We start from the raw sequence: 16,076 nt of genomic DNA, 5'->3' as shown, positions 1-16,076 counted from the left end.
AGGTAACAGAGTTAATAGATTAAAAAAAAAATAATTCAATAAGTTTTGCAATTTTATTCCATCTGTTTCATTTGAGTTGGCTCGAAACTGACACAGTATTAATTCTGAAAATCCAAAATGCTCCCATCAGCATAGATGTGAGTCAGAGAGAGGTCAGCAAGCAGACAGCATGAGAATTACTGACCTACATAGGACTAGTTTTAAGTGCCTATTTGTTGCCCAACTTGGAATGCCTTCCTAGCGACTTGTAATATTCAAAGTGGGTGAGTGAACCTTCTCGGAAAATTATGGGGTTTAATGTGTCTCAGGCTTGTGTTTCAAAATACATATTCCATCACTTTCTCTCTAGGGAGCTACTAATAGTGGCATGGAAAGTAAGACATTTCAACTTCAGAGTAAATTTCTGTGTTGATTATTATCCCTATCCAGCCTGCAGGAGGAATTCCACAGAAAACTAAAATCTCTTTAAAAATTCTTATAGTTCTTTCTCTTGGAAAGCCTTTTCTGTCCTTCTTGCATCTTCTTGGTAACTCGGAATGTTGCATTTTGAATATAAAATCCTACTGTAGCTCATAAAATTTGGCTTATTTGATGTCACAGTCTGATAGTTCTATGGTGCTTTCAGCAAAACATAAAACACCAAAAAGATGTCCCTTAGAGAATCTATTTTTCACAGCCATGCTGGATGCATCCCTTGGTGTGATTAATAAGCATGTTCACCACAAAGACTGAATAAAAGCCAAGGATTTTGTGCTTCTGATTCTCTTTTAACATAACTATTTCTTAACTCAGCCTCCCTGCTGATGCTTTCCAGACAAGATTTGTAGGATTTGGTCAGAAAAAGACAGTTGATGGTTACCAGTCATCCAGCCTTTCTCTTTCATGTCTTTCACTGAAAGAAACTGTCTTAAAAATATCCCATCAAATTTCATTCTGCAGAAATCCAAGAGGAAGGAGAATGCACCCTACTGGGTCTGAACCTACTCCACATCTCCTCAGCAGTTTGGACCCCTCTCCCATGCTGGTCCCCTTTCCTGTGCAAGGAGTTCGAGAACATGGCATGGATGAAAAGGTGCAGAATAGACAGATTTTTCCCTGCATCTCCCTGTACCCCTCAAACATTTTAGGGCCTATCTTCTTTTACAACTCTAAAAAAAACAGGTTCTGAAAAGGCACCATAATTCAACTGTGAGTTGTAAAATCATAGAATCATAGAATCATGGCATGTTAAGGGACTGGAATGGACCTTAAAGATTATCTAGTCCCAATCCCCCCTGCCATGGGCAGGGACACCTCCCAACAGACCAGGTTGTTCAACACCTTATCCAGCCTGGGTTTGAACACTGCCGGGGTTGGGGCACCATAACCTCACTGGGCAACCTGTTCTAATGTATAACCACCCTCACAGTGAAAAATTTCTTCTTAGCATCTAACCTAAATTTCCCCTTTCGATTTGTACTCATTACTCCTTGTCCTATCACTACAGTTCCTGACAAAGAGTCCCCCTCTGGCTTTCCTGTAGAACTCCTTCAGATACTAGAAGGTTGCCATGAGGTCTCCACACAACCTTCTCTTCTCCAGGCTGAACAGCCTCAACTTTCTCAGCCTGTCTTCGTAGGGGAGGTGCTCCAGTCCTCTTATTAACTTCATGGCCCTCCTCTGGACTTTCTCCAACAGTTCCATGTCCTTCTTATGTACTGTACACAGTACTTCAGGTGAGGTCTCACGAGGGCAGAGTAGAAGGGGAGAGTCACCTCCCTCAACCTGCTGGCCACGCTTCTGATGCAGTCCAGGATTCTCATGGCTTTCTGGGCTGCGAGCGCACATTGCCAGCTCATGTTGAGTTTTGCATTAGCCATCACCCCTAAGTCTTTCTTCACAGGGCTCTTCTCAGTCACATTTCTGCCCAATCTGTAGGTGTGTATCTGGGCTTGCCCTGACTCAGGTGTAGGATCTTGCACTTGGCCTTATTGAACTTCATGAGGGTCACACAGTCCCAGCTCCCAAGCCTATCAAGGTCTCTCTGGACGGCATCCCTTCCCTCCAGTGTGTCGACTGCACTACACAGCTTGGTGTCCTGATGCTCTGAAGGAGTGAATTTACACCAGCCTTTCTCCCATCCATATGCTTACAGATGCAGAAGCTACACTAAGTAGAGGTTAATCAGTACTTTTTGCTTTTCAAATATTACATGTTGTAGCTTTTAAAATAGAAGTATAAAAAAAAAGAATTTTCCTGGTATTCCTTGACTTTTCCTAGGATTTGATTAACTAGCAGCAGACTGCTTTTGTTTCTGTAAATGGAGTGGATGCCTGGCTTTGCTGAATGTTTCAGTTTTGGCTTCCATTTTGTATCAAGAACCAACAGAAAAACCAAAGGAGGTTGATTTACAATAATAAGAATGTTAATACATCTCCTTAGCCTTACCCAAAAGTAATTAAAGTGCTATGATTATATAAATAATTAATAATGATATAATGAACTTTATATCTTTGTCAACTAATATTTTGACCATGTAGGAGGAAACTACTATTCTGGTTAAACTCATGTTGGATTGCTTGCAATGTAAATGTTGGAGTCCAAGAAATATAGCAAGGGCAAGAAAGGAGACAAATAACATAATGTTTATTTTCATTTGTCACTAAGGAAGTCTCAAAAAACATGTAAGTGAGGTTTTTTTATGTTTTCATGAAAACACATGTTTTATATTGCCCATAAAAACACAACTTTAGAATAAACAAATTCAGCTTGCTTACATTAGAAAAGTTCATTTTAATTAGACCAGTTGCATACCTTTTTACAATCCCAGTGTCAAATTATGATAGTTCTGCATGACCCATAACTCACACATCTGAGAAATGCTGCCTTTCTTAATGAAAATGTAATAAAAACTTGTTCCTTTACTGTAAGATGCACAGCATGTTGGATGAACAACATTGTGTGCTCATCTCTGGAGATTTTAGTGTAAAACAACTCCAGATTTTGTTTGGTGATCTCAGAGCTGGCTGAATAACTTCAGCCTTCCACAGTTCCAAATGCTGACATGCAGGGAGATGAGACTTTTGGATATTAAAAGCCTGCTCTGATACTGAAGGAGATTAGTTTTTGGAATCCATTCATTAACACAAAGGCCAATACTGAATGGAGGTTATATTTATTGTCTATGAAACCCCTGAGTAAGCTGAAATCACTTTAGGCATGTACGTGCATACATGTATTCTCTCACAACATCTCCCCATGATACTGTTTCTTTGAGCCAGGAACAGACGACTTTCAGAGACTTGGCTTGAAAAGATGTGTGCATGTAACACCCTCTGTCACATTTTGCAAGAGGCTACAGTCAAGCAGTCTTTATACTTGGATTGTCTAGACACTGTGACAGTGGGAGGGGACAAGTGAAAGAAAAAGCCCATTTTGTCAGTCATTCTCTTTGCATCTCCTTCCCTGTGTGCTGCCGTTGCCAGCAAAAAGCTAAAGCAAGCAAAAATCGAACAAAAATCAAGAAACTGATAATTCACTGGTTTACTATACATATCATTCCTAGTAAAAAAAACCAAACAATTTTTTTGGAACTACAGTACATATGTATACAATTTCCTTGTTTATTCACTTTTTTTCAGAATTAATACTTTGAGTAGTTTTAGTTTTGCAGCTGATTTGTCATTTTAACTTTTTCCTCATCAATGTGTAAATGCGGTGTGTAGGGCTGTCTTGTCAGGAGTTGTAAATTTGTATGTGAAATATACCCAGATTTCAGTGGGGATTTCTTTTCCTGCTCAACTGAATCTTAGTGAATGAGCAACAAGAAAACTCCTTTCCCTCCCACTGCTCTCCCAGATTTCATGTTTCCTATCTCTTTTTTTCTTACTTTTGTACTTTTTTCCAAGGAAGCACATGGGGAAAAATAAGAGAAGAAACAGAGCTGGGAGGGGAAAGGGAGGAGGTGATAGAATTTCACAGGGACATAAGCCTGCAAGCCATCAAAGAGTCTGTGAGATTCTTCACTGCTTTAAGGTGAAGCATGTTGCAGCACTTGCAGCTTTTAACCAGTCTGATTTAATGGCTCCTTCTTCCCTGTTCGAATAGTCAGCATCTCTTTCTGCCTTTCCTTTTGAGCTGGGATTTCTCTCGTGGTATCTCCCACGCAGCATTTGCTCTTTGCCCATGTTTTGCTCTCTGCACACCACAGCCATGCTTTCACAGAGGGTCCCAGACTAACCCTTCCTACCCAAAGCCTCCTGGACACTGCCCGTGCTATAGCAGTGAGATGGGCCACCACCACACCGGGTTCTTGTCTTCCATATGGTCCTACTTCACTTCCTGGCACTGCCCGTGAGACTCCTTGGTTCTGAGAGTAACCAGGAAAACTTCACCTCTTTATGACATCTCCAAACAAAGGGTTTCCAGAGCCAGACCATCCTGCTGTTGAAATTGTAAAAGCAGTAGACGTTATCTCCACAAGCAATTTTTCACAGCTGATAGATATGAAGCCAGCTGGGCCACCTCTGCACCTGTTGTGGTCCCTGTGGGCTCACCTGGAGTCACTACTGGTGCTGGGCATGCACAGTACTCTGCACCTCCAGTTCCAACCCAGCTTCCAAGGCGATCAGAGGCTGGAGGTCCACACAGCTGCCACAGCAGTAGCAGCAGCAGTGTGTTTTGCAGCCTCCAGGCTGCAAAACCCTTTGCCTTGTCCTGTTGCTTTAGTTTCTTGAGGGATACCCACACGTGCCACCTCTTGCTGCAAGTGCAGGCTCAAGAGTCCATTTTCCTGTTCTCCTGAAAAAACTTAAACATTTTGGTGAGGGAACCCTGCTAAGTGGATATGGTGTCATCAAGGTAAAAAAGAAATGCAAAAAGGGCACTTTTAGGTTAGAGGAAGAGAGGGTAGGCTTATGCTAACTGCAGGCAATACAGGTAAGGGAGATGCAATAAAATTTCAGAATCACAGAATCATTTAGGTTGGAAAAGACCTCTGAGATCATCACATCCAACCGTTGACTGATCACCACCTTGTCAACTACACCATGGCACTAAGTACCATGTCCAGTCATTTCTTGAACACCTGATGTCCAGCCTGAACCTCCCCTGCCACAGCTTAAGACTATGTCCTCTCATCCTGTCACCAGTCGCCTGGGAGAAAAGACCAACCCCCATCTGGCTACAACCTCCTTTCAGGTAGTTGTAGAGGGTGATAAGGTCACCCCTGAGCCTCCTTTTCTCCAGGCTAAAAAACTCCAGCTCCCTCAGCCTCTCCTGATAGGACTTAAGGTCCAGACCCCTCACCAGCTTTGTTGCTCTTCTCTGGACTTGCTCCAGCACTTCAATGCCTTTCTCATTGTGAGGGGCCCAGAAACAGACACAGAAACAGACACTTGAGGTGTGGCCTCACCAGGGCTGAGTACAGGGGGACAATCACTGCCCTGGGCCTGCTAGCCTGATACAAGCCAGGAAGCCATTGGCCTTCTTGGCCACCTGGGCTCACTGCTGGCTCATCTACAGCTGCCTGTTGACCAGCAACCCCAGGTCCTTTTCCACTGGAAAGCTTTCCAGACACACTTCTCTCAGCCTGTAGCGCTGCGTGGGGATGTTGTGGCTGGAGTGTAGGAGCTGGCAATTGGTCTTGTTGAACCTAATACCGTTGATCTCAGCCCATCAGTCCAGCCTGTCCCCATCCCTCTGCAGAGCCTTCCTACCCTCCAATGGATCAACACTCCCACCCAACTTGGTTTTGTCTGCATATTTACTGAGGGTACACTCGATCCCCTCATCCAGATCGTCTGTGAAGACATTGAACAGGACTGGATCCAATACTGATCCCTAGGGGATGTTACTAGTGACCAGACATCAACTGTTTGCAACACCATTCACCATCACTCTCTGGACCCGGCCATCCAACCAGTTTTTTATCCATTGAAGAGTGCAGCTGTCCAGACTTTGGGATGCCAGCTTTTCCAGGAGAATGCCATGGGAGACAGTATCAAAGGTTTTGCTGAAGTCCAGGTAGACAACATCCACAGCTTTTCCCTCCTCCACTAGGCGGGTCACCTGATCATAAAAGAAGATCGGATTGGTCAGGCAAGACCTACCTCTCCTAAACCCAAGCTGGCTGGGCCTGATCCCTTGGTTGTCCTGTATGTGCCGTGTGACCACACTCAAGATGATCTGTTCCATAACCAGCTGGGCACCAAGGTCACGCTGACAGGCCTGTAGTTCCCTGGATCCTTCTTCCGTCCCTTCTTGTGGAGGGGCTTCACAGTGACCAACCAAAATGGTGCTTGTTTTTCTGAAAGGCTTGTAGAATAACTGGAAGTGTCTGCAAATTTTAGAGAATACACTTCAACAGAAGCATTCTGCTTTTTAATTAGGCAAGGTTAGAGGTAGGAAACAGGTATCCAGACTGTGAATTGTCACAAACAAGTAGGGAGCTGCTGCATAATTTTTCAAGCATTAGCACTCATGAAACGTGTTTTTTCTGAATCCCATGAATTTGTCAAAACCAACTTCCTGTGTTAATGTTGGGGTAAGGCATCGAAAATAGCCAGCCTGGCAGCTACAGAAAAATTAGGAAATTTAAAAAAACATAGGCTTTTTATTTACCCTAAGTGACAGATACAGGCTGAAATCTGAAAGAGAAATATGGGGCAAAAAAAATGTACTTCACTACACTTTTTTTTCTGTTCTCTGCATTTTCTCCCTGTCTATTTATATATTCTGGAGAAAGTATGTTTAATAAGTCTAGTTTCTTAAAGATTTCTCTTTTGTTACTGCTCGTCCAGCCTCAGTGTTTAGAGTATGTTGGTTTTGCACCAGGTTACATCTAAAGAGTCACTATACTGGTTCAGATCGAGGATGCATCCAGACAAATGTCTGATTCCCTAGATTAATCACACCCAGCTTCAGAAACTCAGGTTTTGTGCCTAGGATCAACTTGAGTCAATAGGAAAGAGTTCAGTAATCCCAGCACATGGCTTATAAAATGTTAGAGCTAGCAGATGAAAGGCAAGACCAGGTAACAGGACTAACCTCCTTTCAGGACTGCTTCTAAGATGTGGCGAATCACCCTCTGTCTCCTTCTATGTAGAGAGAGACAGGGCCTAAAATTAAGAGAGATTAACCCAGGCTCTGGTAATGCCCCATGAGTGTGTGGAACAAGAGGTTATAAGAATTAAAAAAACTTAGAGCAACCTTTTCAAACACTCTTGTTTTCATCCTTTCCGGGATCCAGACTTTGAGATGCTCTTCATTTGACATGTTAATTCTTCCGGAACTTTCTCTAGTTTCTTAATGTGTGTACCTTTGGCAGCCCCACCTTCTGCTATCAGCAGGTTCTAGTCTTCAGTTTGTTACTGCATAAAAGGGCGCTTCCTTTTGTTTTAGTTCTGTCCTCTAATAGCTCCCTAGTACTTTCCTGTGCTGTAATAACTATTGGTGCACTGTGACTGCTTTTCTGCTTGCCATGCAGAGCTCCAGCAATGGAAGAAGATTGTATTGTCTTTAGGTGAAGTCTGCTCCTGGGTAGTTGGCAAGGTCAAATATGAACCATGAGCCAAGTGCCTCATTCTGTGTGGTGGGGGGCAGACTTGAACACCTCAAGCTGCACTTTTTTGGCAGAGTCCTTTGCCTGTCAGTCATACCCTCCTGATGAAGAGTAAGCAAGAGGGATTTCATCCTCTTTTGCCCACTGTGCAATCTATTGCCTGGCAGGGCTTAGCAGAGATCTGCCACTTACCCTAAGAGCAGGCAGGACCCTCTTGCCCAGGCGTCAATGGGAAACTACCAAGAGGGAGATTTTGTGTGAGCTTTTTTCCGACGTGTTGCTGTTTATATTCAAACCACTGCAGGGTTTTTTCGAAGTGCTTAACTTTTGAGCAGTGAACTTAATTTGAGCCTCATCATATGTGTGTTTGGGGGAGATCTGGTGACCATCAACATATAAACACCTGTCCTTTCCTTCCTCTCCTAGGATTTTAGATAATGGGCTGTGTGCAATGTAAGGATAAAGAAGCAACAAAACTGACTGACGAGAGGGATGGCAGTTTAACTCAGAGCTCAGGCTACCGCTATGGGACAGATCCCACTCCGCAGCACTATCCTAGCTTTGGTGTGACTTCAATCCCAAACTACAACAACTTCCATGCCACAGGAGGCCAAGGACTGACTGTGTTTGGTGGAGTCAATTCTTCCTCTCATACAGGGACCTTGCGTACAAGAGGAGGAACAGGTGAGTTTGAAAGTCTTATTTTAGTTCTCTTAGTGAGTGTCAATCATGTGCCTACAGCAGAGACATGACTGTCTCAGTATGCTGCTTTTGGGGAGAGTTATTTCATGAAACAATGTAAAGAATTGAAGTAGGGGTGGAGTTGAGTCTTTATCCTTACCTTTGCTAATTTGCAGCTGCTAGTTCACTTGGGAGGTGAGAAATTATGTGTACTTACCCAGTTTGGCTAACTGCCTCATCGCTCTAGCAGGGAATGGAAAGTGTGGGCTGAGCCACCTCAAATTGTTAACAGGAAATACTTGGCATGGCTATGTCTACACTCTCTCCTCAAACCTCCTTTGCCCATTTGGGGTTCTGTGACTGTACAGAGTGAAGGAGGTGGAGTGCCTGCTGGCTGCGTAAGACAAGAGGAATTAGAATGATTGTTCAAAAAGTAGGAGGGTTTAGTTTATTTTGCTCTTCTACAACCTGAGTAGCTTACATGTTGCTTAGCCACCTCATCTCTCCAGGTTCCTTTCTCTCCTGCTTTTTGTGATAGAGTATAATGCACCTATCTTTTTCTTTTAGGTGTAACTCTTTTTGTGGCACTTTATGACTATGAAGCAAGAACAGAAGATGACTTGAGTTTTCACAAAGGAGAAAAATTCCAGATACTTAACAGCTCGTAAGTTTTAGGCTGGGAAATTAATACTTTCAAACCTATAATGTTTACAATTATGTTTGCTTATGTTATTTTTAAAATTTGATGTTGGATATTCAAGATATGGAGGGATTTTACTCTATGCTTACTTACTTGTCCTTGCATTTAGTGCACTTTTGCAAAGTGCTTTATTGTTAGGGGAAAAAAAAACTTCAACCACATGCAGCTTTACTTCAAAAATAAGTGTGAGATTGTGTGATTCACTGCTTACATTTTACAGTAACCCCACATTCAGAACTGAGACTACCAGCTCTGTACTTTACCAGTAGCCACAGAAGTTCTGCAAGGCATGTACTAACACTTTTTGCAATCTGATGCAAGTATCTCCACATAGAAATGAGCTAAAAACTGATTCACAAAAGAGGCATTATCCAGACTTGCGTGCCAGGTTTAAAAGCATTTTTTTTCCTCTTAAAGGTAGGTCATGCAGTCAGAACACGTTAGGAAGTTCTGTTACCATTGCACAGTTGCATCTGACATGAAAACCACACTTCTATCCTGGAAATCATCAAGTTAAAATTAATTTTATCAACTGCCCATAGAAAAAAAATCCCTTAGCAACTTAAAAATAACATCTAAAATTCACTGTGCTACTGACCTATATCTGAACATCTTGTAATTCTTGGCTAAGAACATAAAGTGGCAGGCTCTGTGTTATGTTCAGTATTGCTATCATGAAGAAGTAAAAATGGGTTAACAACAATTTCACTTTCTAAAGGCTTTGTGATATTGGTCTCATCTTTTTTTCTTACACTGTGTGACAATGAGGCAAATCCATCCCTGGTACAACTCCTGTTAATTTTAATATAACAACTGCAGGGTTGGAGTTGGCTCAATGCGCATTGAAGTTAAAAAAAATCAGGTAATTCTGTGGAATATTTCATGAAGCTGAAGGGCTTTGAAGTAGATGAAAGGACAGAAACTTCAGTTATGACTAGTAAAGGGAGCAGGAGTTTAAAACCTTTCTACTTCTAAATCAGTGCTTGAAAACAAACCCTTTTTTAACCTATCATCCATTTTTGTTCACATTGCCTGCTGCTCTCCTAACCTTGTACAAACTATGCTATAACTTGAAACAAGAAGAAGTTCCACACATTATAAATACATATGCCAGTTGATGAAATCAGGGGATGCTCACAGGGGCTTGCAGGGCAATCATCCTTGAAGTCAGTGAGACAGAGAGATTCTCCTACATGTGGGTGGCTGCAGTACATGCATTTTGATGCAGGTAATTACTACCTGGAAGAAGGTTTTCTAACAAAGGGAAAAAGACCAAACGTCCACTGATCTTCCTGTAGGATATAGAAGTTCAGTATCCATTGTAGTCAGCTCTGCATTTAAACATGGACCTAACCACACTCCTGGAGTAGCGACATCCAGGCTGGGGACCTCCAGAAGGCTGTGTTTCTCTAAGAATGCTTCCTCTCTTCACTTGTATCAGAAATTATATGAAAGCCCATTTTTTATGTGTCTGCCAATGGTGCTTGCAAACAGAAAGCATATATGTGCATAAAACTAGTTTGTCTGGAATTTTTGGAGGGGTTTGGATTTTTCTTTAGTGCTCAACAAATTTGATTTGTACTTTGAAGTAAACATTCAGGGCAGCAATACCTGAAATGGCATACAGGGGGTATCCCCATGATTTGAAGTCAGAAATTATACTAGTGGCAGTCGGGGGGGGGAAGGTACTTGCAGAGTGGTTCAGAGCAGAGTCTAACTTTGGGGCTCCAAAACACTCAGCTATGCCCAGCATCCCCACCGCCACACCCACACACCCTGTCTAGCCCCATTGACTAATTTCCTCCTACCTCAGCTGCATGTCTAAAATTAAGAGCTGTGAAAAAAGCCTGCATTCCTCCTTTCTGCCAATGCTTTGAGAGATTTAAGCTTCTCTATCAAAGCAGAGGGGGTTGTTCCTGATTTTGTGATCATCTACAGGGCTGCTTTTCCCCTCCCTACATACGACAAAATACCTCCATCTAGTGGACTCTCTGTACAGTAAGGAGAAGAAACGGAATGGTACAATTTATCAACCTCAGTATAGCATATTGTCTCAGAAATATTCTACAACAGCATATGGGGGAAGGGTTAGCATTTCAGCTGGTAAAATTAGAGATGCAAACAGATAGGGCTATTTGTCTGCCATAGTAATGCATACAAGGTGTATTAAAATAGTGTCGACTGCCAGCCTCTATAAAAGCTATTTATTCTTCACATTTTTGAACTGTAAAATTGGAAGCAGCTCCTTTTTGATTAATCACAGCTGGTTTTTAATTGTTTTCCTTAGAGTTCATGCTCCTACAAACTGTTAAAGAAAGTAGAGTTGAAAATTTAAAGTAAGAACCCACCTTGTCACAACCTTTCTTGCCAGTAATAGCTTAGACTGTGTTTTCTGTAACTGCTTGCTTCCAGAAGAGGCTGAATTCTCCAGCCACATTTGAAAATAGTGCTTTATTTAGTGAACAAAATTCTGGTTTACAGAGAGGGGAACTGTAAAGAGTTTCTAAGCAGTCCAGAAATAGAAAAGAAAATGCTTATTATTAGCGGTAGGAGTTAAATACTGGTGAATCTGGTGCTGAGAATGAAAGACAAATTGCTAAGTCCCAAATCATTGCATCCTGTAAAAAACTGAAAAATAAACCTCTTTTAAAGCTGCACATCTGTACTGGTTTAAAGGTAAACCGGCTGCAGAAATGAACCCAACTCCAAAGAGATTATAAGTCAGAGTTACAATTTAATAAAAATAATAACATAAATACAATTATATGTACGAACAATTGGGTTTAACCCACAAAACCCAGATGTATAACCCAGCACCCTGGGGCACAGAGTGGTGTTCATTGACCCCTGTGCTGAGCCCCACGTGGTCCCCCTGAGTCCAGAGTAAAAGGAGAGGGAAAACCTGTTGGTGAGAGTGCTGGTCACAGTCTGGTTGAAAGTGGTGATCACAGTCCAGTCGAGAGTGGTGGTTGCAGTCCGGTCGAGGTTCTGGTCCTCCTCTGGATCCAACAAATGGTACCAGAAGTCCCAAGACCCCAAGATTATATACACTCATGTTCAGGCAGGAGTGCCCAGTATCTCCCCCAGGGTGGGGAATTCCACAATGGCTGATTGTAAGTCATGGGTGTGAGGACAGGAGCATCCTCCTATCTCACAGGCCTCTTAACACCCAGCTTATAGCCTGCAGGGGCCAGGTGTGCTCTGGGCAGCTGCTACAAGTGGTCTATGGTTAACAGTTTCTGGTAAATGGCATGGAGGGTGTAGAATACACAGTTTGGGTTACACCCACACAGTGATGAACTGGTCCCAGCTGTTCTAACTAGGACAACATCCTACAGCAGCACACATTGTCTGAAAGGCAGTACCAGGTCCCACTGCACACCAGTGTAAGACAAAAATTCATGCTAAGCCTATGGAACGCTGCCTTAAGATACTCCTGCATGAACCTCTTCACTTTTAAATGTTGTGAGTCCCTTCCAACTCAGAACATTCTGTGATTCTGCAATGTTTTTTGTAAATATTTGAAAAAGCAGCCTAGTCCTTTGCTACTTCAGATACCTCCTCCAGGTAGCCAGCAGAGGGAATCAAGTCAATGAAGCGTGCTTCTTAAGGACCATCTAAAATACCATGTTGATAGATGGCTTTTTGATATCTTTGGGTTTCAGGTTAATTATGCTCATAGAAGTTTAAAATTAGCAGTGAATGTGCTGTGACATAGTGTCATGGTTTAACCCCAGACAGCAATTCAGCTCCACTCAGCAACTCAGCCCCACCTAGCAACTCTCTCGCTCCCTCTCATGATGGGATCGTGGAGAGAATTAGAACGGTAAAAGTGAGAAAGCTCATGGGTTGAGATAAAGGCAGTTTAATAGGTTAAGAAAAAGTCATGCTCACAAGCAAAGCAAAACAAGAAATTCATTCACTGCTTCCCATCAGCAGACAGGCGTTCAGCCATTCTCCAGGAGAGCAGGGATCCATCACTCATGATAGTGACTTCGGAAGACAAGCACCATCACTCTGAATATCCCCACCTCTTCCGTCTTCTTTTCCCAGCTTTATATGCTGAGTAGGACACCATAGGGTATGAAATATTCCTGTCATCAGTTGGGGTCAGGTGGCCCAGCTGTGTCCCCTCCTAACCCCTTGTGCACCCCCAGCTTCCCCGCTGATGTGGTGGGGTGAGAGACAGGAGGCCTTGATGCTGTGTAAATTCTACTCAGCAGTAACTAAAACATCCCTGTGTTATCAACAGTGTTTCCAACACAAATCCAAACCATAGTCCCATACCAGCTACTATGAAGAAAATTAACTCTATCCCAGCCAAAACCAGCACACAGTATTCATCTTGGCAATTTTCCTATAAGCTCTCTCAAGGGTCTGTATTAAAATAATTGCCATGGAGACAGTTTTCAGTATTCTAGTCCAAATCCAGCCTGCACAAACCTGATTTTACTGGGCTGTTATGCCTCTTTATGCCATTATGCTACATTTGGAAGGCTACACTACTAATCACTGCTGAAATAATTACAGGTATAAAGAAATATGTTTATTATTTGGGTTTAGATGTGAACAGCAGTCTTGGAAGCATGCTGGTGATAAAGAGATGAGTTGCTGTAGCTTCTTATACCACACAGTTAACAAAGTCAGATCACTGTCTTTACAGCTGTGTCTCACTCTCACTTCTCCTCACCTCTGTTTCTGCAGGGAAGGAGACTGGTGGGAGGCCCGTTCCTTGACAACAGGCGAAACTGGTTACATTCCCAGTAATTATGTGGCTCCAGTTGATTCCATCCAAGCAGAGGAGTATGTTTTCTTTTTTGTTGTAAAGACCCATTAGTGCTGTATAAGTAGGTGTGAAGAGTTGGTTTTGATTGATTGCAGTGATTTTTCTGATTACTTACATTATGTTTATTCCAGTTCTTAACCGCACTGATAAATAATTAGGTAATTAGTAACAAAAGAAGCACAAGCTCAGTGCTTTTTCAATGTCAAAACAAAGGAAGAAAACCTAAAGGAACATAGGTCTGCTTCCTTTTTTCAGGTGTCGACTAATTTCAAGCTTTAACCAAAAGGTGCCTTTGCTTTTCCTGAACCAACTTGTAAAAATATTTTGAGTCAATTAGCGTGCAAGTCAGCTCCATGTCTATTAAAGAGGGCACATTGCATCAACAAATACAAATCCTACGATAGTAGGATGCCTACAACACATGCAGGAGGCAGCATAATGAGGACATATCTATGCAAAGAAAATGAGTGATGTGTGTATCCATATTATTTCCAAAATAAGAGATACAGTGGAGGAGCTTATACAGCTGAGCAGGCGCTGGTGTAGTCTGCACTTCAGATTGATTGTGAAACAAAAAAAAAACATTTGCTGCAGGAAAGAAAAAAGGCAGTAACTCTGAAAGCCTCATAGAGACCCACAGTAAAGTGGTTACATCTGGTTCTTCTGCTGAGGTTTTAGAGCTGTGCTTCAACAAAAATATTGTCTACTAATACATCACTGTATAAGTCAAATATGTAGCTTATAGCAACATCTGTAAAAATACTGGTCTTCAGCAGCCACACAGTTTTCTGCCCTTTACCTTGTCTATTCCTTCCACCCACCAAGTCTTGGTTTCTGTTTGTCCAAGTCTTGCCTTTCTCGTAGGATACCAAGCAAGCATTCTTAGCAACTACTGATTACAGGCTTAATGCAAAGTGCTACTGCACAACATATGCAACATTTACTACACTGTTTGTCACACTGGCTTTCCACCATGCTAAAAGAGACACAGTATGACAAAAATGGTTGACTACACTTGAGTAACCATAGTTTCCACAAATAATCCTCCATGTTTGAGATCTGTGACACTAATTAATAATGCTATGTGGCATTTGTCTTACTATTTCTGATGCTTCCCTAAGGTGGTACTTTGGCAAACTTGGCCGAAAAGATGCCGAGAGGCAGCTGCTGTCATTTGGAAACCCCAGAGGTACCTTCCTGATCCGGGAAAGTGAAACTACCAAAGGTAGGCTGGCCAAAGGTATTCTGATAACAAATGAGACAATAAACAAAAAAAATTGTGCTAAGTGTGTGACGTATCATTTTCAGTGGTATGAAGGTAGGGATAAGAATCATCTTGCATGTATTTGTGGATGTCTGGATATCTTAGGTCTTAGAATGAGTGTTTAAAGCAAAGAACAACCCAAGTGCAACCTATGTCATGCTCAACCCATGGTATCCGCAGTGCAAGTCACACAGTGCGATCCTTTGAAATTCTGTATCCTTGGCTGGTGGGGGAAGAAAAGGAAAAAAAATTATTTTTTTTTAAATTCAGTAGTTTTAAATTCAGATATTAACAGGGAAAAAACTTGAATATATTTCTAATTAATATATTCATAAAGTGTTCAACTATATCTATTCTGTTGAAGTCAAGTGGAAGGATGTATTCTCCTCCTTCCCTCTAAAAATAATGAAGGAGTTCCAGTTTTCTTGATGGGTGCTATTTTTGCTTTTACATTTTGTTCACAAGGCCTGTCAACATCTTCTTCAAAAGTTTCACATATATGAAAAGATCTCTCTAACTCATACGACTATTGAGGAGAAAACTGCAACTAAGTAAAAACAAACCTGGCCATTTCTCAATTAATCAGCAATCCAAAACAAAAGCTGTGGGAGGCATAAGTCACTGGAATTAATTCCATGTAAGTTCTGAATTCTAATGATGGTTCACGTGCTTAAAGCACTGACTTGTCAGTGCTTTGATCAGAGCACACTGTCAGCTAGACTTAGCATGCAAAGTGCTGGAGTCATGGCTAGTTAAGGGGTTTAAAGGAGAGAAGCAGTACTTCCCACTCCCCTCTACCCCACCTATCTTCAGATGCTGCATTCTGTCATCTAAAATTGTAAGTTTTATATTTTTGACTCTTGTAGTCACTGGATTCTTCCTTTGCTGCCTATAACTCTGAAGACTGTTTCTGATACAAAATCTGAATAGACAGACTGTTGTTCCAGACAGCCAATTTCTTGTCACCGCACAACTTAATCATGCTTCACGGAGCAGTGAGGCACTCTCACCAGGAGCAAGACAGGCTCTAACTTGCTCTTTTTCTGCAAATAGCCTCCACCTGTTTTTTTTCACCAACAGTTGCTATGATGTGTGTGAAGAACAA

The 16,076-nt window shown here is 42.0% G+C and overlaps 1 protein-coding gene across 4 annotated transcripts in view; it reads left to right on the top strand.

Annotated features, from left to right (window-relative positions):
- FYN (FYN proto-oncogene, Src family tyrosine kinase) overlaps nt 1-16,076 on the top strand; it is a 143,884-nt gene that overhangs the window by 94,131 nt on the left and 33,677 nt on the right. For all 4 annotated transcript variants that reach the window (XM_027632995.1, XM_027632984.1, XM_027632990.1 and 1 more), the window contains 4 exons: nt 7,967-8,224; nt 8,789-8,885; nt 13,626-13,724; nt 14,829-14,932. In XM_027632995.1, the coding sequence (XP_027488796.1) occupies nt 7,978-8,224; nt 8,789-8,885; nt 13,626-13,724; nt 14,829-14,932 (547 nt within the window). In that variant the 5' untranslated portion in view covers nt 7,967-7,977. The remainder of the gene's footprint in view (nt 1-7,966; nt 8,225-8,788; nt 8,886-13,625; nt 13,725-14,828; nt 14,933-16,076) is intronic.

This window comes from Corapipo altera, unplaced genomic scaffold (genome assembly GCF_003945725.1).
Source record: "Corapipo altera isolate COAL_440 unplaced genomic scaffold, ASM394572v1 2b, whole genome shotgun sequence".
Taxonomy (NCBI): Eukaryota; Metazoa; Chordata; class Aves; order Passeriformes; family Pipridae; genus Corapipo; species Corapipo altera.
This window is presented reverse-complemented; position numbering and strand designations above follow the sequence as displayed.